The sequence below is a fragment of the Rhinolophus sinicus genome, chromosome 15 (assembly GCF_057876585.1).
Source record: "Rhinolophus sinicus isolate RSI-liver-muscle chromosome 15, RSI-T2T, whole genome shotgun sequence".
Classification (NCBI taxonomy): Eukaryota; Metazoa; Chordata; class Mammalia; order Chiroptera; family Rhinolophidae; genus Rhinolophus; species Rhinolophus sinicus.
The window spans coordinates 4230760-4255482 of record NC_142515.1 but is presented as its reverse complement, the minus strand read 5'-3'; the positions used below and the strand labels follow the sequence as shown (position 1 = coordinate 4255482).

The 24723-nt window shown below is 49.9% G+C and overlaps 2 protein-coding genes across 5 annotated transcripts in view; one reads left to right on the top strand and one right to left on the bottom strand.

Annotated features, from left to right (window-relative positions):
• INSYN2A (inhibitory synaptic factor 2A) overlaps positions 1-23783 on the bottom strand; it is a 55186-nt gene extending 31403 nt beyond the window's left edge. For all 3 annotated transcript variants that reach the window (XM_019728240.3, XM_019728241.3, XM_074338813.2), the window contains exons 1-2: positions 23645-23783; positions 4702-5866 (exon numbers count right to left, since the gene is read on the bottom strand). In XM_019728240.3, the coding sequence (XP_019583799.3) occupies positions 4702-5861 (1160 nt within the window). In that variant the 5' untranslated portion in view covers positions 5862-5866; positions 23645-23783. The remainder of the gene's footprint in view (positions 1-4701; positions 5867-23644) is intronic.
• The window catches only part of DOCK1 (dedicator of cytokinesis 1), a 446228-nt gene that overhangs the window by 204654 nt on the left and 216851 nt on the right, over positions 1-24723 (top strand). The window lies entirely within an intron of this gene.

Below are 24723 nucleotides of genomic sequence, written 5' to 3'. Positions count from 1 at the left end.
CGCTCTGTGCTTGCGTGCGGGAAAACGGCATCAGCCAGAGAGAAACACCCTCATCAGTGCGGTGTGAACAGGACCTGGTGAGCAGGTAGCAGGGACCCACAGAAGACTGGGGGGCACTTCCTGCCAGCCACTGGGCTTCTTGGGTTGGCTGGTTATTTAGGATTTTCTTTTAAGTGACAGGCTCACGTTAGCTCTGAGTCAGTACAGCCACAACCCCTCCCGCCCCCACCCCCCCCTTTTCATGATTTTATCTCTGCCTGTTTGTCACATTTAAGTGCCTGTTTGGTGTGGCCTGGGTTCCGCTGCTCCTCCCTCCGCCCCACACCTGAACCTGCAGGTAGCGCCCAGCAGATGCTGGGAGAGACCGGCAATGAAAGAACCGGCCTCACCCTGGGCCGCACTAGATCCTGCCTTCGTATTTGATAGCTCGACTCTAGCTTCTCATAGTTTCTCCAGGTTTTCTCCGAAAAGCAGGGTACCGTCAGGCTGTCACCACCCAATGCACCCCTCCCCCCACTCATGCATGGGATACAGTCTGAGAAGTACACAGCCGTCCCCCTCCGAGGTGCCACGTCACAGTTGCTGGTGCCCGTGTACCGTGAGCGCAGCAGGCCTGCTCCCGCCCAGCAACCCGTCACCGCTCAGGAATTGCAGCCATTACAAGACTTGGGTGTTTAAACTCAGTGCCCCGTTCGCCTGGTTCGCAGCCTTCAGTGACTGCGTTAGTGCCTTATTTTGGTAGCCTGTGTGACCCTGAACTTCCCGAGGAGAGACAAGAATAATGCCGAGAGCTGTGAACTAAGCAGGGTAACCAGCGGCATTCATGCCTGCACTGCATCAAGGGAGGGATTTTAGTGAATCCCTCGTAGGATATGCCTTTATGCAATGTCCGCCGTGCACTGGTAACTGCCAGGAGCTGTGCGGACGGCACCTGGAAGCTTCTACCATCCCCACCTGACAGAAGAGGAGACTGAAGCTCACTGAGATTAAGGAACTTGCCTGAGCTGGAAACTTGCTCTGCTGAGGCCTTGGGAAATCTACATAAGCAAATGAATTCCTGAGTGTCTCTCACACAAAATAATTTGGAAACTACTAAAAGTGGCTGTGGTTGGTGACACAGAAATTCCCATGCACAGAGTAAGAAGCGCTACACAGAGCTTGCCAGACGAACTCAGTAGTGAAAAGAAGTCCTATTAAAGAGTTATACATTGAAAATGCTTCAAGAAACATAATTTGGCCCACGGCCACTAGCCAAGTTCTGAGAGCCTTGCCTTCCGTCACCCTGTCGTCCTAACTGAGCACAACAGCAATGCCATGGCCCCAGCAGGCCTGGCTAACGCCGGCGGTGCGACAGGCATTGGGGCAGGATTTGTCACTTGGGTTAAAAGTCATGGGCTGCGCGATGCGTGGGCGATGCCTGCCCTCCCTAGGTCTGGTCTTAACCCAGGCAAAATTCTGTACAAAGTGGGCCCCTCTGAGCTAATTGGGGGTAGACGGTGGGGAGAGAAATTGCTTCTACCTCACTTCTGAGCATTCTCTACTCTTAGTATAAACTTCAGAATATTTCCCAAGGGAAACTCCATTGATATTTGAACTTGGTCATGAAATTCTTCATTGTGTTACATAAGGACCGTATAACAATCTACATAAAGGGAACTGTCCTGTTTTCTACCACGACATGCAATGAAAACACTTATTTCTTAGCTCCGATTGAATACATAAATACATCCTGCACGTTCCTCCTTCTATGGTGACGGTCCTGGAACACAACTGCGGGTCCGGTTCTCGGGGGCAGAATGGTCTATATTCAGGGTCTTGGGAGCTGGTTGAAGTTGGCCTCAGTTGCAGTATTTATATCAAGAAAATCAGCAAATGCTACCCCTTCCTCCGCCTAGAGTCAGTTGTGGAAGCAGTGCCCACCCACCCACACCTGTCTCCCACTCCTCGTGACTGCTGGACCCAGACACCTGGGAAAGGCATGAAGAAGGCTCTTGCTTCTTACCTGCCCACCCCTCAGGCTGCTGTCTGCTCCTGTATTCTGACTTAGAAAAGAGTGGTGGACATTGGCATTTTGGCCAAGTTAATGACCCTGGGCATTGAGTAAGAGGGGTCACCTTCAAGTGGCCTTGGAGTTTGAAGCCACTTGCTTCATTGTTATCTGTGTCCTGAGGGCTCAGAGAGGGAGGAGGAAATGACAGTTCTTAGGAACAGATGTGGGGTCAGCAGGATAGGGACGTGCCTTTCTACCGTGAGCTCGTCCTGTGCAGACAACTGAACTAGCGACTGATCTGAAGTCAAGTCAGCCTTAGGCTTGCTCTGCCTTGTTTTGGGGACTCGGGTGAAGAGCTTTTTGTGATGATGGAAATGTTGTGTCCTCTGCAGTAGCCACCCCGAGGCTCCTGAACACTGGAAATGTTGCCAGTGGGACTGAGACACTGAATTTTCGGTTATAATTAGTTTGAATTTACATTTCAACAGCCACATGTGGCTAGAGGCCACTGCACTGGACAGGGCAGCCCAGGACTTTCGGGGATGGCACTGGATGGCGGCCTGTGTGCTAGCAGTGGGGGAGATGCGTCACCACGCTGGACTCAGACAGGGGGCCGCCCTGTGTTCCCCAGACCCCAACACTGCTGACTGGGAAGTCCAGCACTCACACCACCAGCAGACATCCATCCAGCTGCCCCTGGCACTGGGCGAAACACGTTAGGTCATCCCGCCTGTCCCTCCTCCTCCATCTGCACGATGGGCGATTATCTCCAACTAACAAAGAAATGAGGCCCAGAGAGCTGCCCACCCTTGCCCAAGCCCTCAGAGCCAGAATTCCCACCTAGACTTGTCTTTCTCATCTCAGAACCACCTCACAGAACTCGGGGGTCCTGTTTGAAACAAACCCCTGCACTTGTTCTAATCATGGAAGCAGCCTATACACAGCGTATAGCACGGTTCTCCTTTCAGGGGGTTCACAGGCATTCAGCCTTTGCAGGCTTTTATTCTTGCACATACCCCAGTAAGCACGCACACGAGCATATGCATTCATTTCGCTGTATGACATTTGGTGAATTTTATTCCCCACTGGCGATGTCCATCCCTTTCTATTTTGCTGTCTGGTTTGAGTCACTATGTCCAAGTCACTGTCAGGTCCCTGTTTAGCCTCTTAATTTTTCCGTGGGAATGTGGTCTCCTGATCCACAGACAGATGCCTTAGGGACCCACCTTAGTGTGTAGTTCTGGAATATGTACCTACTCAAGTCTAAATGATTGAAATGGGATGAAAATGGAGATGTAAACCCAAGACCAAACCAGGCCTTGGAAAACATTCTGCAATGTTCGGTCACTCTGAATCTACTGTTAGATCACGACTGGCCAGCCACTCTTTTTGCTCACTGCCAGCAACTGCACACCATGCTATGAAAACAGGAGGTGGGGCTTGTTGAGAATTCACTCCTCTTGTAGATGGGCCACCTTCACTAAGCTGGAGAAGCCAGAAGCCAAGGGCAGAGTTTGCATCTGGCACCTTGCCTAGGAGCCAGGACTTAAGCCTTACTTGCTGCCTTGGAATACTGCAACCTCCCCGTTTTGCAATATGCCAACACTGTGTAATGCAAGCACAACAGTGTCTGGAGGACACTGTGCATGTGGTGATTTGCTGCCCTGAGAATGCGTTTCCTGGCTTACCTTCATGCTGCCTGCCAACTCACTTCCCCAGGGCTCGGGGCTGATCACATGAGACAACAGGGTACCGCCTCAGATGCCACCTCCAGAACACAGGCTGGAGGGAATCTAGACAGGTTCCAGGTGGAATGGGAACGAGAAGGTATGGCTGTCTAGGCAAAGGCCGGTAAGCCATAGGCTTTCGGAAGTACAGACCCAAAGCATTGCTGGCTGTTCTGTCAGCACAGCACGCGGCCTGGCCCACACGCACCTTCCTAGCGGAAGGGCTCCTACCTTTTAAGTCGTTTGTTTTTAAACTTGCTGTTACACAATTTCAAGTTCAAAAGATGGGAAATGAAGGTCAGCGATCTGTTATCAATGCTAGACAGTTTGGCTGTTAACTTGGTATTGTTCCCTCTACAGCCCAGCTAGACACATAGGGCAGCTGTGTCAGGGGACACGGCATCTGTCTCGTAATCACACAGATAGGGCTCGTCGAAGGACGGGCATTACTTCAGTGAGTCAGGTAGGGAAAGAAAAACATGCTGTCTGTTGTACAAAACCGTGTACAGTCCTGAATGTCAGCGCTATTCCAATTACTAACTATAAGCGAGTCAGCGTTTACTTTTCAAAATGCCATCTGAATTCTTTCCTTTCCCATAATGTGATTCCTAAGGGGCACGTAGCTTGTTGTGTAGATTAGCTATTTGGACTGGCATACCTGTCATACTTAGTCAGTATCATAAACCCTTGGTCCTCAGACATAACAAGAAAAGCTCCATCAGCCTGTTCAAAATGTACGTATGGTTTGAATGCCAGGCCAGGAGGGTGAGTGCCAGCTAACAAGTAAATCTCGACGGTGAGGCTGCAATGAAGCCTGGCATCATCCAACAATCTGGGACCCCTGTGGGCTTGCTCTGTGCTAGGCCATAGCCTGGTTACAGAAATGCTGGCGCTCGTCTCAGTATGGAGTTGGGCTTGGAGGAGCTCTAGATGGACCCTGGGGTGATGAGCCTACAGAGCATCTTAAGAAACGTGTGTACCTACCCTTCCCGGTGGGCCTCTCCTTTCTCCAACTCCTGAATGACCCCCAGTAGCACTTTGATGGTCTCTTGGCTGGAGCTGATCAAGTTCTCCATCATCTGAAGCTGTGCTTTCAGGTCCAACACTTCCGTGTGAGGCACGATTGTTTGGCATTCTTCACCCAGAGCGACCTCTGTCGGACAGGGCTGGTTCTCCCGCCCCAGCGGGCCTTGAGTCTGCAGGGGCTGGTCACTACATTCGGGGGACAGGCACTGCATGGGGGGTGCCTGGAGCCCGTTGACATGGGCAGCCCTGCTCCGCTCCTCGTCGGCCGCAGGGCACAGCGACCACTCGCTGGCGGCGGCAGAGTTTGACAAGGCGGGTTCGGGGGCCTTCGCCCCGGGGGCAGGTGCATAAACAGCGGCCACCTCCGTTTTAAACACCGTGCCGGGCGCGGAAGGAGCCGCTGCCTCAGCGTCAGGTGTCGCGGCCCTGTCCTGTTTCGCCCTCCCGGGCAGCTGGTGCTCAGACCCCTGCGAGGGAGGGCGGCTGGCGTCGTGGGGAGGCGCGGCCCTGCAGCTGCGCGCGGCCGGGGCTTTGCACGGCTCCGTGCAGTTGACCCCTGCGGGCTGCTCCAGCGCGTTCATGTGCTCGTGGGAGTGGAAAACCAAGGCCGTGGTCTTCAGAACCCGGCCCGCCGCCCACGGCCGGGCCTCCTCCTGGGGCTCTTCCTCCCTCTTCTCTTTGGAATCGACTACAAATCCATTGTTTTGACTTTTAAAGGCGTCTGCAGCTGGGATGCTTTTGAGAGTCCCTTTTTTGCGGTCCAGCGGGAACGTCTGGTAACACTTTTTCAGGTCCGGCGAGGTCTGCACGCCTGTGCTCTTGGTGACGTTGGGGATGGACCTGCGCGCGGGCACTGTCATGTACTTGCGGTAGGCCCTGCAGGACGCCGCCCTGGCCTCCCGCTTCTCGGCCGCGGGGCCCGCGGACAGCTGCGTGTCCCTCTGCTCGTTCTGCGCCTCGCAGATGTCCTTAAACCGCACCTGCAAGGCTTTATTCCGTTTCTTAATCTGCCGGTTGGGATCCAGCGCGTATTTCATCTCCAGGGCCAGGCAGGCGGCGGGGTCCACGTCCCTTTCTGACGACGTGAGTGCGCATCTGCCGGCGTCCTTACTGACCATGATTCCTGCGTTGGGAAACATCAACAGAGCTGTCAGTCCACAGACCTGCACGCGCAAACACGGGCAGCCCCAAATGCACGCGCAAGCACTTGGAGCCCGAACGACTACTGCCTGCCCCCTAAATTTTTGTGAACAGGTCAGGTGGGCCTTTGTGTTAAGCAAAAGCAGACAGGCTGAGAAAGGCTGGCAAACACAGCTTGGAACGCTCCTCGGGTATTAAAGCCCGCTGCCTTTTCCATGTGGGACACACTGGTTTTTCTTGTGATAGTAATGTGTGTTTCCCCATTAGACAAACCTGTTTTACTATATTCGTCAAGAAACCCAACGATGCTGCCTCTTGTGCTTTGCAAATGATCGTTTCACACGCGCATCTCTGCTTCGGTGGGCAGATGGTTTTCCAAATGCGACTTATTTGGTTTGGGTTTTTACTATTTTTTGAGGATGACGTGATCAATCTATTAGTGGAATCCAAGGGAATTGCTGTTTTCTCTTAAAGACTTATTGGCGATTCCAGCTCCTGACCAGATAAATGTGGAGAGCCCTAAGTTGAGGAGCTGAAATAAATGCATGCATGTTAGCCCTCTGGATGCCATGGGATAGTGGGCTACACTACTTTATGGGGAAACCGTAAAGGACAAACCTTGGAGCTGCAGCTCGCTCCCTCTGGGTTAGCACAGCCATAAAAAGAACAGGGTTTCCCCGTGTACAAAGGCACTTAGCACTTCTTTGATTCTATTGAGAGTGGTCTTTGAAAGTACTTTTTCTAAAAGACATTATTCATTCTGGAATCCAGTTTTGTGTTTTGATCACAACCTCTGAAAATGAAAACAATGGTGGTTGCTTCAGTATTTTAATCCTGAAAGGAAATAAAATCACAGGGCTTTATGTTAATTCTGCAGATTCATCTTGGGTTGAGTTCTTAATGCCACTCAAAAGATGCAGGTGGCCAGTGGCTGCTCTCGGGGACACCGGTGGGGTAGAAACCTTTACTACATTGGGCTGATTCACAGCTCTTTATGGCACACGGAAGGACTTTCTTGAGGGTCGAACTTAAAGTGAGAAGTATACTTAGTACGTTGTTTGTGAGTTAGCGTTCACTCCCCCCACCCCCGCCCCGTGTTCCAGAAGAAACGGAGGGGAGGAGTCTGGGGTGTGCAGGGCCCTGGCGTCAGAGCAAGGTGGCCAGAGAAGCAAAGGCACTGACGTGAACCAGCGAGAGAGAACAAGAGCAGCACGGGCCGCGTTGCCCAGCCCAGCTGATGACAGGCCTGTCCCGGAGGAGCCCGAGAACTCGGCACGGACAGAGAGGCAGGACACCCCACACCCTTGGTTCTTACCAACAGGATTGCACGGGCGCAGTGGTGCAGTGAAGGAAGAGAGAGGGAGACGCCCAGAGCCCCTGTCTGGGAGTGTCAGAGACAGAGCTGGCCCTCTGCAGTCTGGGGACTCCAGCTACCCTGACCTCTGCATCTCAGGCCAGCATGGCGCGCGGATGTTCAGGACGTCACTCGTGTTACCGAGTGAAAGGCTTAGAGCAAATCCAAGTACTTCCTCACTTGTGTCCTAACGATGGGCTGCTCCTCCTGTGACAGGACATCAGAATCGTCAGGGCAGAATTGGGATTAGATGAAAGCAGGTTCTCAGCCTGGGCACGCCTGGCATTTTAGGCTGGGTAAGTCTTTGTTGTGGGGCCTCTTGTGGGCAGAGTGGACGATGGCAGTGTCCTGGCTTCTACCCACCAGGTACAAGTAGCCCTCCAACCCTGTGTGACAATGAGAATTGTCTTCAGACACTGCCAAATGACTGGGGGGGGGGGGGCATAGCACCCCCAAGTGAGAATCATTGGCATTAGACCTTTCACCCTTGGATGCTAGAGTGTGACCTGAAAGGTAAGGCTTGGGAGAAAGCAATGTGAAAGACCAGGAACAGGGGTGGTGGCCCACCTCCCAGAGGAACAGTGCGTCTGGAAAGCTCTGAAGCTACAGTCTGGAGAAGCCCAGCTCTGTGCTGAGCCAACAGCGAGGCAAGGCCTCACTGAGGCATCTGCGTGTCTTCTGACCAAAGAAAGAATCAGAAACACTCACTCTCGGGGGCAGTTTGCAGAAGGCAGACTTTGGTCTTTGGTGCTTTCCTAGTTGCTAAGCATATTTGGAGACCTTTGTAATTTGACACTGGAAAACCTGGGCAGTTTGGAGAGAACGGAGAAGGAAAGGCACAGACTGGAGCTGCGTCTGCGTCGATATCCTGGCGCCGTTTGGGGAGGACTAGATCAGGGTAATGGGTGAGGCAGAGTGTGCCTGCTAAGCGCAGATAATATATGTCTTTTAGAGACACTCAGACCCACAGGTCAACAAGATGCACAAAAAAGGACCTGGTGTGGGGGAGAGCATGGGAGACAGTGGGGTATAATAAGAAAATTAAATCTTAACCCTCACTCGTATCTCCTAGTCATCCCTTAACTGCCTTTGTTGCCCAGGTGCACGTATTGCACCATCATTCTGAGAAGACCTTCATACTAGAGGAAATTTGAAAGGGAGAGCATTTTTACAAAAAGCAATTTACTAGTAATTTTTCAGCCTTTTCCCTGCCACTACTGAAAAATGTGTGTCTGAATCAGTTTGTCCTGCCATGCTATTCATCAGCACGACTTGCCAGAAACTGCACCGAAATAATTTTCTTACATCTGTCTGCTGGTTTGGAAAGATATTCTGAGTCTTGGACCCAACCAACAAACTAATAAAACAAATCAGAAAAATTAATTGCTAGTGGCAAAATAATAATAATGAAAAAAGAAAAAAAAAAAAGAAGCAAACCTCCTAAGCTCTTTTCTGTTTTACAGAGAGTTGCTAAGTATATAAAAATCATTTCCTTGTGAGCAAAAATGATGGTAATAAATAGGAATTTTTATCAGTTCGGCTTGTTGTTGCTGAATATTTTTTTGAGTAATAGTAATTGAATTGTCCTAACAACTGCAGTGAAAGGGAACACACCAGGCAGTTTTTGTCGTTGACTTATTTTTGGCTCCAGAGGGGGTTGAGTCCTTGGGATGGCCGGATGGCATTTTTCTTAAAGCTTTAGAATAAAACTTTCCTGGACGTGAAGAATTGCTTTCCTGTTAAGGTGGCCACATCCTTCCCATTAAGAAAATGATGTTGTCATGAAAGAAAAGTGGGCCTTCTGGAGATGAGCGTCCAGAGGACACGTGGAACCTTCTGGCTCACCAGTTCGTGCATCACTTCTTCATGCATTCATTCAGCAAATGAATGTCCACATGTCCCCGTGTGCCGTCAACATTCAATCCCCATGTTCTGTGTCCTCACCGTGGCAATGGCAGCCTTCCCTACATCCCTCGCTTTCATTTTCTCCTTGACCCTGACCATCACCCCATGGGTGAGGCTCTCTTGTTATTCTCATGCTGCAGACAGTTAGTGGCTGAGGCACCGGAGTTTTTTCTTAACTTGCTCAGTCACACAGCTAGGGGGCCTCACCCTTATTGCTTTAAATCCCATGCATTAAACCACTGTCCTGCCCAGGGGATGCTAAGCATCAAACAGCATCAGACAGCTGGACCTCATCTGAGCACCCGGTGCAGGTTATTCAGAGAACCAGGGACACACCTGGCCACGGAGCACAGCCTCGGGGAGGGCCTCCTGGACTTCTGGACACAGCATGGAACCCACATGGTGTTTGCAGTGATGGCTTGCTCTGGCTGTGTCACCCCAGGGAACCAGGGACTCTGGGTCTTGGAGTTAATCCCTTGGCTCCAAAGCAGCGGGAGCTGGTGACGTTTATTTTTCACAAGAAAACTGTGTTTTAGAATTCACTGGACTGTGCCATCTTGAGGTGAAAATGGCTAGTCATACTTGTGCCTCTCTGGCTCTGGGAGCGCGAGATGACAGGAAGCTGTGTGGAATATAAATGTCTTAATTACCCTCAAATTAAATTTCCTAATCAAATGTGAGCTGTAAATACATAAACCCTGTACTTTTAGATTAGCAATGGAGAACCATCTCTGCACGCTGCTTTAAATTAATAGCTTATAGAAACTTGTTCATTCCAGCTTAAAGGTGTGAAAAACAGCAGCAATCGAATGCCTAACAATAGGGAAACGGTTAGTAAAGTATGGGCTACAGTCACTCAGTGTGGCCATTAAAATGATAATTGTGGAGATTATTTAGTATCATAGAGAAACACTTCTGAAACAGTGTTAAGTGAAAGAGAGCCCTCTGCCAAATTGTACCAGAAGACAAAGAACGAAAACAGGCCTCACGGTGGTATTAAGACAGTGATCCTAGGAAGAGTTCTTTCCCTTCTGTTTTCCAGGGCCTTTTCTTTTTTTTTTTTTTGGAGGGGAGGTGGGGAGTGGGGGCTGGCGGGTGCAATGTTGTTACATTGTTACAAAAACACAAGGCAAAGTCAGCCCACACCTCAGGCAGAAGGACAGCACCAGGCCTCTGAAAGTATAAACACTTGGATCAGAATAAGAAAAAAACCCCGAAATGATTAATTTGGGTACAAGCCGTCTCCGGAAGGTCATCTTTTATTGTTTTGAGGAAGCCTTGATTAAAGAAAGAGTGAATTTCAAAGTAGTGATAGCCCCTGTGGGAATGTATATCTCTGTGCACAGGTACACGTTACGCACGTGTGCACGTCTACAGCACGTGGACAGGTTGGGAGGGCAAAGAGAGTATTTAGTTGAAGAAATACCAGTGTGCAAGCAAACTCACTGTTAGGATGGGATTTGCCATCTGTTTTAATTAGAAATAAAATGGATTTGTCCTATGATCTGCACTTATCATCTGAAGAAAACGTTGTGGGGTGTCGGCAGCTGACGAGAGAGGGCTCCTTGCGCTCAGCTCTGTTCTTACCCCGCCTGCACTGGTAGGTTTCCAGTTTGGCCTGCGCTGTGACGTACAAGTCAGGATGCAGCCGACTGACAGTGGGGCTGGTGACTGGGATGGCCTTGCCAACACCGCCCTGTGTCCCATCAGTCAGTGGAGAGAGATAGCACAAGAGCTGCGCAGGCCATCCCATGAGCCTGCAAAGGGACCGTATGATATTATTGGCTTTTCTAGTGGCTCTCCTGCTGTTGAGACACCTTGGAGTCGAAGACACTGGCTGGAATTCAAGATTAATTGGGTCAGCATTTTATTCCATATGCTGAGGGAGTGCCTGAACGTTAGACTACTGAGAGGGGGGAGTGGAGACAATGAATAGGCCGTTCTTTAACACGCAGCTTCCCGGAAGGAAAGGGAGGGAAGGCAGAGCCTCACCCGTGAAACGAGCCCGTCGTGTGGGGAAGCAGTTAACTCTAAGACCGTTTTCTAGGCACCGATTGATCCTCCCCAAATGGACGTCCTCGTTTCCTCAGGGCAAAGCTAACTGCTTATGGATTTTGGACTGTGTCTTAGTTAGATTCATTATCCTATTTAATTTTCTTTAATATGCTGAAATGATATTTTCCCAGACATTTGTTCTCTTCCTCAGAGGTCATTGATTAAGAGGGCTGAAACAAATGCCACTGTCCCTCTGAGGCTGAGATGGAGGGATGGGGCGTGTGGGAGCAAACCCGTGCGGCCAGGTCCCAGGCCCTCCATTTATTTGTGGGCTACTGTCCGGGGGCCTTGTCATTGAGAACTGATGACCATCCAGTCAGAGGCAGGGCAGGGGGTATTCACGGAGTTTCAGTGCAGGTATTGAGGCAGAAGGAAAACCATCCCAGGTGGGGCCCTCGTCATTCATACCTGTGATTTCAGAAAACATTTTAAGCAACAGAAAACCTATAGGCAGTTACTTCAGCCACAGAATGTAAATCACTCTTGCCACACTGGCTCACACTGGCCTGCTTCTAACGAGTGGCAACAGAGGACGTGCACCATCCATTTTATATACTATGCTTGGGGGTTTGGTGTTGAGAGTTTTGAAGGACCAGGAAATGACCAGACTTTGTGTTTCCCTGTTTACTTAGTTCTTTGTTTTTCAGCGTATACTGGTGTTGACCTTTGCTCATTTTCTGTCCAAATGTTGTCTGAATTAGTAGAAATGAATTAGCAAAATTTTATATTGGCAAAAATCAACTGAAAAAAAAGTGCTTCCTCCAAATGAGACGTTACATCAGTGTAAAAAATTAATTTTATGTGCAGCAATTAGCTTTGCTAATAATGTCCAAAAAGAGTCCAGTAAAACAGCTTCCAACAACTCACCAAAATCATATGTAAGATTAATAAAGGAACTAATTTTCCTGCTCCTCTCCCTCCCCTCCCAGACTAGCGTGACAGTTACAGAAAATGTTAGACATAGGGCTCCAGTTTGGAGCATAACTCACGAGGGCGTTCCACATTATAGCAAAAGTCCCACCTGCTCTATTTCCTGGATGGTTCCAGGTAATTAAGCAATAATCAGCTGCTAGTTGGGGCCCACAGAGTTTGGAGGCTGCAGAAGAGGTGGCCTCACTTTCTTGCACTGTATGGGAGTCTCACTCCCGTGAAAACATGCACAGCCTAAAATAGCCTCGCGGAGTGTTTTGCCTTTGGATGCACTATGACGAATCCATATGTTTTTTACTAAATGGCATGTTTTGACTCATGATATATCTGAAGCTAAAATTAGAACATTCATTTTGTCCAAGAAATAAGAGTTTATTTCCCCTGGTCCTTCTCCCAGTGGGATCTCAGAACTCCACATTGGAACACCCAGGACAGGACTTCTGCTGGGAGGGACCCCTCCGTTATAGCTGAAATCAGTTTGCGTGGAAGGTGCAGTCTGCCTTTTTGGCAAGGCCACATGAGTGCCCGTCTATTAACATCAAAACAGAACCCCTTGTGGTTTCATTGTAGTGTGTCTCTTATGTTCTCAGTCTAGCCAAACTGTAGACGTTGCAGGGTCTGGGGTTTACTGCAGAGGTAGCAAGCCAAGAACGAAAGAGAGAAATGAACATTTCTCATCATCAGCTTCTACTTGTAAGTGGACAGCCAACCATAGAGAAACGACTGCCCGTGGCCCAGGTACACAGTCCTATTAAAAGCCCACAGACAGACTCAGCATGCGGGGTCATCACACATACTAGTCAGCCATACACGTGTGCAAAGGCTGTTTGGGCCTCAATTCTCAAGACTTACCTACGATTCTTGGGTGAAAAATGAATAAGGGATCGTTTAGTCCAGTGCCCACGTCTCACCTCTCTATGGATACCCACAAGAGTCCCCGTTTGGTAGCACTTCTAAAAAGCAACCTTTTCTTTTTTAAGGTCTTCTAGAATCTTTCTCACCCTGCTTAGCTCTCTCAATTTCTTACGGTTGTTGAGAAACGCTCTACCTGCTGGAGGCAAGCCAGTTCGCACACTGTCTCTAGCATACGCCACGGTCGGTGCCTGCTTTGTGCCTTCACTTCCGGTGGTTCACATTCCAGGACTGCCCCCTCTTCCTGTGCCGCAGAGAGCTTCATGCTGACGGCTCATGTCTAGCCCTTCTCTGGCTACTCCTGTCCTCACTGCTGCTGTCACTGAGTCAGTGAATAGCCCCTGACGTCTAGGGTAACGCAGGCATCCTGCCAGGAAAACGAGGCACGGTCCTTGGAATGTGTAGCTCAGCATGGGAGAGACATGCACTGATGGGTGACACCAGCCCACTGTGCTCAGGACCACCATGGAGAAAGGAGGAGGGGGAGGAAAGTACTAAGTGCTCCCTGGGGAGTCAGCACGGCCTCCCCATGGAAGAGCAGGCCTAGAGCGTGAGTCACTTTTCTTGGATGTGCGTCGGTTCTCTCTCCTAACACAAAGGTACATGTTTGTAGCCTAGATCCCTCTCAGCACCTCCTCTTTCTGCTGAACTCAGTCAGCCTTCCACACTTGCTAATTAAGAATATAATGATACACGTCACATCATCCTCACAGCTGGGGCCTGACATGTTCAGAGACTTTGCATGAGCGTACAGCATCACTGTGGTTTCCATGGGTTCTTTCTGCACTTCCTGGAGCTGGGGGAACGTGGCTGTATTGTCTGAAATCTGGGCAGGAACTACATGAGGGGACAGAAAGAGAGCGTTTCATTAATTTAAGTAAAACCACGTCCAGAGACTTCTCTCCCGAACCCTAGTGTAAGTATCTTGAGTTTGGTTGGTCTAAAGTATTATTTATATTTTTTTTTGGAGTGCTGATGGCAGAGAAAGAGATGGCCCACACACTCACAAAAATTAGTAAATGGTACAGAAGTGGTATGTATTTAATCAGGAAGGACACTGGAGTCCGTATCATGTATTTGTAGTAAATGTGAATTGGTGGTGAGTACCAGTAGGTCTGTTCTTCTGTTACCCAGGTTTCTTCTTGGGAGTGGGATGTAGTTGTGGCAAAATAAATGAAGACTTTAATTCAGAAATCTCAATAGCTTGCAATAATGTGAACATTTTATAGAGTGTGGAATGTTGGCTATTCTCAGCCTTCCAATCAGACTTGGGTTTTTGCTGTAGAGGAGGCAGTTCTGACCTTCAGGGAAAAACCCAGAGGGCCTGAGCGTGCCGTGGAGTCAGGTTGCTCCAGAGGGGAGTGTGTTTTGGCACAAAGGGTTATAGGAAATAAATAACTTCCATTTTTTTCTTACTTTGAATTGAGAACACAGAATAAAAAATTATATTCAATCAATGAAATTAATACTTAACATAATTCTACACTACTGTGTATTTGTTAAGATGAATATGGAGAGGAAGGAATGGGGATAGAAAGAGAGGGACAGTGGGCCATGAGGGTGAGAACCACACAGACAGACAGACAGACAGGCAGGCAGACACAGGAGAGGAAGGGGCGGGGCTCAGGAAAGTCAGCCCATCCTGCTTGCTGTGGACAGGAGCAGACACACATGACATTTTGATGGATGGAGCCACTACTGTCATCTTTTCCACTGCCCTTTAGGGGGCACTTACAACAACCCTTCTCCTCCAGTCCAGAATGAACCTGACAGTTCATCCTAGGGCAAAACAAAAGGCAAGGTGATACCGGCATCTGAGGTGGGACATCACACAGTTTCATGTTCTGTGAAGCACAAGTGTTGCAGTTAATGAATAATCATATTTTGAGTTTACATTGCTGTGGTCCTGCTTCTATCCTTTCATCTCTCCAGCATCTCCTTGGAACTGCCACCCTCTTACTTCCCATGGATTGTGGGAGAGGGGAAGAAAGAACAGTGGGGGAAGACGCGTACCCGCATGAAGAGAAGTTGGCACCGTAGTGAGTAAGCATGATGAGACAATATTCCATGCACATCAGAATGATAAAAATGTACTAGAAAGGGAAGCACAAGTCTCTCTAGAACCTCAAATGACCCCTCTGTACTCTGGCCGTCTTGAAGCTTTGCAGGAGAGCACAGGTGGTGAAGAAGTGGAACCTTTTACACGGTGTTTTGGCGGTTTTTTCAGAAAGCGTTTTGAGAGGTGTAGGCGATGAGAACCCAGAGGGAGGCTGTGCGCCCACAGGAAGAAGCAAGCATGCATTTTCCTGAAGGGCTCCATCCTCGAGCCTGGCTCTCTAGAGAAAGCACCTTGGCCGCCACCCGAGTCCAGGTCAGTCAGAATTTCTGGGGCATGGAGACAGGGTGGCAGAGATTGTTTTAGTAACGCATCCATGATAAGAGCCATGGTCTACATGTTTCTGTTTGTCTATTTTCTTCCCCACCCCATTCTCTTCTATTGTCTGTGTTTTCCCCAAAGCTTAGAGCAACAGGTGGCATAGAAAAGGTGCCGTATATATTTATTGAATGAAGGGACGAGTGAGCAATGTTCCAGGGCAGCCGGGACTGCCGGCCCCTTTCGTTTTTTCTAGAATGAACCTGGGACGCAGCCAGATGTTGGGGAAATCATCAGCAGAGCCCAGGTCTTGGGGAGCAGGTGTCCTTCCATGGCCTGGGTGGCCTCCCTGGTATTATCAGCCGTGGGGGTAGAGGCCCCTTCCACAGAAGGGACACTTAGAGAGCCATGATGGTCACGGTTTGAATATAGGTCTTTTGCCATGTGGATGGAGGTCAAGGGGCAAATTCCAAGTAAATTGTCGCCTGGCAGTTGCACTGCCAGCATCTGGCACGTTCATACCTTTGTTCTTGTCATGGTTCTGGTTGGGGACACAAAACATCTATGACTCTGTCCCTTCCTAGGATTCCGTGGCTAGCGGCAGCTCTTCTCAACCACCGAGCTGGGGTTTGAGATCTCTTAGTAGTGCCAGCTTTTGCAGTGAATGATGGGCTTTTGGATTTTACACGCAGGATTTTATAAATTGGTGAGGCAGTACTCAAGGTCATCCGCTTAGCACTCTCGTCATCGAGAGTCTTTTCTTCACCTGGTGATTCCTGGCTATGTGGTACCACATGATCCTTAAGAACTGGGATTTAGAGACCAACTGCCTGATTTCAAGCTCCGGCCTGCCTATGATTTTGGTCCGAGTCCTGAGCAAGCTGTAGATAAGCTGGGAGAGCAAAGTAGTATACGAGCTAACGTTTCGGAGTGCTTGCCGCAGCTTGGCTTCTGCACTTTATATATGTTCTCACACTGCAGTCTCCAAACGCCTTCTGAAGGAGAAGTTATCATTTTTATACCGATGGGGAAACTGAGGCACTGACGGGTGAGTCAGTGCCCACGGTCAGACAGACAGGTGCTGGCAGCACAGGGCGTGTGAATGCGGACAGGGTCGCCTGGACACCGCTCTCAGCTCCGATCCATCTGTGATGAGCGTTCAGGGGTGGGCGCCTAGGAAGCACCCAGTGTGTGGGTCTCGTAATGCCATCAGCCATGGAGTGGATCATAGCAAGGACACTTAGGAACGCGTTGTGCATATGGGTGACACTGGATATACTGCTTGAGAACCATGTTTGAGAACCATCTGGAAGGTTTCAACTTTGAATGGCTGATTAAACAGTTGCCGTAGGTTTTTGTTTTACAGTGGGGCACGCCTGTGGTCATTTTCACGGACTCTTTAGGTCTAGAGTTAGAATTGATGCTTCAATAAGAATTTAAATCACCACTAGGAATGAACTGAGAGCCACGAGCCCTGGGTCACTTACGGCCCATTCTCTACGGCTCCAGCAGACCCCACCCACGGAGGAGGGGTGCCTATCCTGAGCTTCCCCTGCCCAGTAAGAATCGGGGATCTTTTCATCGAGCCACTGTTCCGACCATATGCTAAATCCCATCATTCAGCCGAACCCTGTGTGTTTTTGCCACCCTAGCAAATCTGATAGACACCATAAATAAAGTAGACATATACTTAGTGGGGCGTTGATATTATATAAGGAGACATGTACAGAGCAAGAACACGACAAATTAAGAGTGGAAACTACTTCTGTGAAACCATCAAGCTAATGGCTACTATTAAAACAAACACACACACACAGTAATAATTTAGAAAAGCAACTATCATGGGACTCTGCTGTGGCCCGAGAAGTCAAGGGAAAAACAGTGTGTGAAAGCGAGAAACTTGTCTTTTTCAGCATTGTTTTCATTTCAAACCCTCTCCACTTGCATGTAGTATGAACTTTTCTTGGGAACGGTTCCTGCCCACACTTCTCCGAGCTTTGCAAGTCTCAAGTGCATGATCAACAGGAAACTAGTCTTTTGTGCCATGTGGTTTCAACAAGGAAAAAAGCAAAAAAGAAAGCAGGTCTTTCTGTACCACTCCGGCGTTGATTTAAAAAAAAAAAAAAGGCAGTGATACATTGATGGGTCTGGCACAGACATCAGTGGGATTGATGTCGTATTGTCACACTGAGATGTGAGGTGAAGGCTGAGACAGGTGTCTTCTGGGTAACTTGGGCTGACCCAGTGAGCTCTCCAGTATTTTGTAAGGTGCTAGTGAAACTTCCTTTCAACAAAGATGTCAGCATGTAGGGTACAAGAACATTCAGTCCACCTGACTGAGGCAAGATGGAGTTTCTCCTGTCTCCTTGTGTGTCTCTTTTCCTCTAATACGAGGTCAGTAAACTCAAACACATTGTCTTTAAAACTTCACCTTCTACACAAGTGAATTTTGACCAAAGGAAAGTCTGTGGTTGGGTTTGATGGTAGAAAAGCCCAAATCTTTGATAGTCTTTGTCTTTTTCTAAGCAGAGTGGCCCGCTGTAAGGATTGCCCATGTCTAGAAGCAGTCTTTCTTTTCCCAGCCTTCTCATAATACTTCCTTTCAATTTTGACTAGGAAAAAAGTATGGCTTGAAATGAAGGGGAAAACTATCGTTCAATCTTGTTTCCCTAAATCTCTAGCAGAATCACTGACTAGGTTTATTGTGAATTCCCTCATTAAATATTTATCAAGAACCTGTTGTTATTAGATAGTACGATTCTCAGTCCTTTAATAATTTCTTTGTGTTGTGAATCCTTTGGTCCCTTTTTCTCCTCTTTGAAAGTGTTTCTCATGGAAGGCTAAGGAGTTAGAGATGATGAAAAACGTATTTTTAAAAAATAGTATTTCCAGTTAAAAGCTCAAACTCGGGTCTCTAACAGGAATCACATCTTTCCCCGGAAACGCACTGCCTCCCTGATGTCTCTACACCCATGTATGTCACCCTCCACCTCGCTCAGCCTGATGCATCTCTAATTCCTTCTTCGCGTTGCCATGTTACAAAGATTGGCCCCCAGGATGTTTCTCTCACAGTGGCCCCCTTACATCCATGCCAGGACTCACTCTTAGTACCAGTTAGTTCTCACCTGTCACACCCTGTCAACTGGTCTCCAATCCCTCTGCTCTGGTTTATCTCTAGCTATAAGACATAATCTTTTCCATTTGTGTTACTCTTCAAAGCATTCAGTGGTGACCGATTGCCAATGAAAAGAGGCCCTCCCCATCCTGCTGGTTCCTTCTCAAGCTGGCTTCGAACTGCTTCTCCTCTCTCCTTCCCTCTTCCCTAAACCTTTGCCCAACGTCACGTCCCATTCTTTCCATAAAAGTCTTTTGCCCTGAGCCCCTGCCCACTGGGCTGATGCCCTAGGATATGAGTGGCCGGGCCCAGGACTCCCTCTCAACCTTTGTCTCAGCCAGGCCATCAGTCTTTCCTGGAGCCAAAGCAGGCCCCTCGTCCTAACCTGATTCTTCCTCTCACTTCCTCTCACCCTTCTGGACTTGAGCTTCTTAAGGACCTCTCACTCCGTTCTGCATCATCGCACACGTGGCCACGGCCATGGTCAGTGCTGCTACTGCTCAGTACATTTCCACAAACCAGCAGTCCTTTCTGGATAAAATCACCTGCATATCAATCTACCTTCCCTATGTTTGCCCATTTCCGTGTCCCACATTTTGTAGTTCCACCACATTTCCAGCAATGCTAAAATTGCTTTCTACAAAAATAAGCAGTTTTCATGAAGCAAAATGCAGATCATATGAGGTGTTCAGAATTTAACCGCTAAGGACATATAGAAAAGATAAAGAAATGGGCCATTGACAAACACAGGATACTTCCCAGGGCACAACCAGTGTGGAGAGACCCACATCGCCAGTGAAAAGACCTAGGAATACAAAGACTGGTTAGTTTCAGTAAGGTGGGCCAGGAATATGGTGTACCCCCACGCTGGTTCCTCAACGAAGCAGCTGAAATGAGTCCCTCAGACTGTCAGCCTCTCCTTTCTCCCCTCTCTCTCTGGAGTACTGAGGAGAGGGCAACTGTTATTTGCAAGGCTGCTGGTAGTATTTCTGGCCTCCCATAGTCTCCTTCTAATGTCTCTCATATGCTGTAGTTTACTGCATTTCATTTTATGCCCAAGGCTTGATTATTAAGGATTGAATTGGAATTTTCCATAATAACTGCAACAGAAACTTCGGCCAGCATCTTGCCTGCTGTTAAGATTTTTTAAGTCTCTTCACCTGTTATGGCCGTAGTCGTGGAGCTCACGTGAGCCTCCAATGCACACTTGTAGTCTTCGCTCTGGTCCCTTCTTGCCCAGACTCCCTAACAGCAAGATGACATGGAAAAGACAGCGTGTCTGTGGAAGTGCAGGACTTTGAAGAATTAGTTCAATACTCTATAAAAGCACAGTACTCACAAATAATGACTTTGGAGGTCGTTCTTTCCAAATCCCTTTGAAATAAGGTATTAGCCAAAAGGTTTAGAATTTAGAAGCACGATTCCTTCTTGTCCCTAGTATCTGCTTTTCTTTCCTCAAGTTCATTTTCTCTCAGCCCCAATTAGAGCTTGGAATATGCGCTCGGCAGAAAGACACAGAGCTATCAGGTTAGAATGTTTTGTTTTTATTTAGCTCAGCGGTGTGTCACTCGGTAATATCTTTGTATTCCTCCAAGTCCCTCAACTCACTCATTTACGGTACGAATGATGTCTGAAATATGTATGACTCAAACTCATACTGAATATCCTGATGGTTTATGGTCAAAGAGCCTCTGAAAGAGCTTATATCAGGAATTGAATTTGGAACCAGGAGCTGTCTTTGAATTTATGGATTTTTAACCTGAGAGGTAAGAGTCTTTGTTGCTTGGAGACACCTTAACAACTTTGGATGTGAAATAGATATAGTACCATTCCTGGTCCAAAGGTTCGAACCTATACTTTGTATGGCTTACTGTTTAACATGAGCTGACATCTAAACAACTTATTTATATGAATCTTGGCAGGGTCCCCATAACATGGTACCACATCTCTAGTCTCTCCTCACTCTAGAAGAAAAAATATACTTTTAAAATAAACGGTTAAAAGGTATACTGTTCTGCTACATTTATGTTACAGGGTAGCTCAGATATTGGGTAAAGACTTATCCAAATGTTTGTCTGCACATTTCATGGTAATACAAGCGTTGTCATATAATATCAATCATATTAAATTTTGCTTTAAAATACTGAAATAGTCCATAACATTATGAAATATTAAAATCAAATATGTGAGGCAACTAAAAGGGCTCTGCCTCATGAATTATGTCAGCTAATTCTGGGCTGGCGAATGAAGGGCTCCGTGGAGCTAGTGGGGGGGAGGGGGATAGCGCTCCCCATTGCTGGAAGAATTGTTTAAAACAACGATGCCAGTTCGATCTGGGGAGTCGTGATGACCGCACATTCTCCAGATGACTGCGGTTTGCCTCAACTGTACAGGATTTGTGTGGTTACCCAGGCTTTTCAGGTGCCACTGATTGGTCAAGGAGCCTGCACCTGCTCTGCTGTCTGGTGGGCTGGCTCAGAGCTGTAAGAGAAAATAGTCCTGGTGACCCTGTCGCTGCTGTCCTAAATCCGTGCTCGTCCGTGGGGTGCTGCTTGGTGGTGTAGCTACGGTTTGGTTATCATTATCCCCCGAGAAGCAGCCTGTAATCTGCTTCTCATACAAGAGGGTTCAGTAGCTGTTTGTCCAAATGAGACAGCCAAGGGTGAGAGCTTACAGGAGAATACAAATGTCTAGCTAAGTGACCACATCTGTCCAGCCGCTCCGCTCTGACCAACTGTTAGTTCTGAGAATCATTTTTATTTTCTGATTTCCTATTTCCATGTATAGGAGTCTTCCTGGGAGACGGATGCCCTTCATGCACAAGTCTTTATTTACATATTTACTTAATTGATTTTTCCCTACAGAGGGAGAAACAAAAGACAAAAATTCCCTATCCTGCTGTGGGGAAAACAATTGTGGCAGAAGAGAAAAGCCCCCCTCCCCCCCCCCAGTGTATATAGTCAGAGAGCATCCAGCCCTCCATAGGATTTTTCGAAAGCTCTTTGGTGCAAACACGGAGCTACGTATCCAGCTTTTGTCTTATTAGCCAGCCTGTTTCTTAACCAGCTTCTCAATGGGATCACCGGCCTGATTTAAGTGAAAACTCCAAGTCTTAACCACCATAATAAGAAATGGAGCCGTGGCAACTGTAGTAAGTTTACAGGCATACTTTGCTATTCAAGGGCATCCTGTCTTCTTTAAATAGAGGTCTTTTGGAGTAGCTAAGGAAATTAAACTGAATCATTCCATCTTTAAGGAAATTATGAATTTAGTGAAGAAAAGCTCAAACTCTCTGTAGCTAACATAATTTATGCAAAATCATGCAATTAGTGATAACTGTGCTAGATATTTTTTTCTCCAAATGCGCCTCTAATAAAACCACATGAGTAGCAGTGCCATGCAATGTGAGTAGTAAACGTGGATAGTAAATTATTAATATCTGGGAGACATGCAGGACTTGCATTTTTCCTTTGAGCTGTTTGTGCACCTTTGCTAATCATTCTTGCAGAAAAAATGGCAAAGATAAATATGAACTTTTCTTTGAAAAGTCACATTCAACAGGATATGAATGTAATAAATAGCACAATGTGAATAGTAAAACCTTCACTTTCCGCCCCCGCAAAGCGACATGGTGGTTACTTTCTGCTCCATCTGTAGCATTAGCTGAATAAGGTTTAAGCCTGTTCCTGTATGTGCCACACACTGGGAATGGCCCAGGTCAGGTGACTGGGGTGCTATTTTTTAATCAAGTCCTCAGCGCTGTTACCTTGACAGTCCCCCACTGGCAAGTGGAAAGGTAACCCCTCAGCAGATCCTTGCCCAGGGAAAACCTGCAAGCACCCTCACCTCCATCTGTGCCACTCTGTACTGAAGGCCTGTGCCATGATGGAGTGGGTTGCTGGCCAAGGCAGGGCTAGCCCAAAGTTCCTTCCCACTCAGGCCAGTTCACCTCAGGATGCTTCCGCAGAATTTAAGCTCCTTGTCTGCTTAGACAAGGTCAAATTAAACTGCTTCACTTCTGCTTCTGGCTCAGGGGCTGACCTGGCTTCCAGCCCCCAGGCACAGACCTGCAGCAGGAGAGGGGTCAGGGCAGGATCCCTGTTCTGTAGAGAAGCCAAAGGCACCCATTTCTCCCGTTTCCTCCAGAGGCGTCTCTCCTCCCCCACTGCTGGCATCCCCTTATCGCTAGCTCCATCTCCCTGTGGCATGTTTGTGGGTAGCAGAATGCTGAGGTCACAGGGACAGGCTCCTTATCTGAGCAATGGAGGCACCGGCCAGGAACCCTGAGCATGAACCAGCAAGACGCAGACTCTTGCTCCTGACTTTGGGCTCAAGGCACTACCCCGGCCGCTGGTCAGCCCCGTGCTCCCTCCTCCCTGCTGCCCTAGCCCGCCTGCAAGCCCGCTCACGGGCCGCAGCATTGGTCGGTTTCCCACACCTGTTCTGGTCTGACCCGGGATGCCAAGCTCCCGGAAGCACCGCGGACAACGACCCCGGCCCGCAGCCCCGGAAAGGTGCCAACCCGAAGGAGCCCTGGCGCCACGGAAGGAGACAGGCATTTCACGTGGGCATCTGCCTTCTCTCCTGCTGGAGCCTCTCCTTCGCAGCCCGTGCCAGGCAGGGACCCCTGCTCTGCTCGGACTTATCCTCCCGCCCCACCCCCTCCCCGAAGTTAATCAGCCTTACTTGCCAGTTCGCTTTAGTTTGGAAAATACTTAAAACCCTCGAAATGTTCAGGGACCCGGCCGCCCCCGGATCCCTCCAGTTCTGCCTGGCTAGGGCTGTCGGGCGCTCACGAGGCTGTGGCGTTTGTCTAGAACCGACATCGCAGCCATGCAGCCTCGTTCCTCCCTGGCCATCGCCAAAGTTGCCGGACGCCGCTCGGCGACCCTGCTGTGCCAGATGTAGTTGCGTAACCTCGCCCCCCGCCCCTGCTTGCGCCCGCCAGATCCGCTAGCGATTACAACGGCACGTCCTAGCCCCCGGAGCCGCCGAAGCCCATTTGCGAGTGCGAGCGCCCGAGCCGGGGTCGGCGCCCGTCCAGGCAGTGCTCTGCCCACGGCCAAGTGCAGCGGGCGCCGGGACGCGGGAGGAGGGCGCGCGGGGCTCCGCTTACCTTCCGCTGCTTACAGATAAGTCGAGGTCGGTGCAGCGCCTGGCTCGGGCATGTCTCGCCGCGGACCCGGGCAAGCCTGGCGCGGCACGGAGCACTCCGAGCAGGGCATCCGCGGCGAGGCTCGCTGAGCTCGCGCGGAGGAAGGCTCTGTCCACCGCCGCCGGCCCGGCCCGCCTGGCCCGCCGGCCCCCGCGCCGCAGCTCGCGTCCCTCCGGCCCGGCTCAGCGAAGCGCGCGGGGAGGCAGGGGCTCAGCCGGCTCCGGGGACGCCCGCGCGCTCGCTTGCTCGCGGCGCGGCGGAGCCAGCCACAGCCACCCGGCTTCGTGCTCCTCCGATGTCCTCATTTACTGCAATTGTCTTCGGCGAGATCTCGGAGCCGGGCCGGGAGGTGGGGGTGGAGCGGAGGAGGGAGCAGGAGGGAAGTCCTTGCAGCCGCCCCCGGGACACAGCTACTCCATGGAGCCGGGCGGCCAGAGGAGAGGGCACCGGAGCCGCGCGCCCGCCGCCTGTGCGCCCGGCTGGCACCGAGGCGGGCGGAGCCCTGGGCCAGCGGGGGCGGGGTGGGGGCGGCGCGGGGCCGGACCGGGCCGCGTGCGTGGGGTGGGGGATCCGGAGGGAGTGGAGGAGCCCCCGCCCGCCGACACCCGAGCCCGGAGCTGGAGGAGGCGGTGGAAGGAGCCGCCGGCGGCTGCCGCCTGCGCGCGGGGCTACACAGCTGCGCGTCCTCGGGGTCTCTGGGCTGCAGGCGGCGCTGCGCCGCCCGGGAACTTGTTGAGTCCACCCTGGAGCCGCCTCTGGAGCAGCTGGAGAGTGGGGGACCCAGCGTTTTCTCCTGGGAGGGGTCGCTGGGGACCCCTTGAGATGGCTGTCTGCTGTGCCACCTGGCTGAGCCCAATGTGGCTTTGAAATCCAGGAGCTGGGTGCCTGCCCCTCAGCGGCGGGCTGCTCTGGAGGCCAGGGTCAAGGGCAAGTTTACCTGCTGAGTCCAGTCCAGGGCCAGAGCCTGTCAGTCTCCACTGACAGGCCAGCGGTTAGTGGCCTGAGGACCTCGTGGGAGTTTCCCCTGGGTCCGGTGCCCG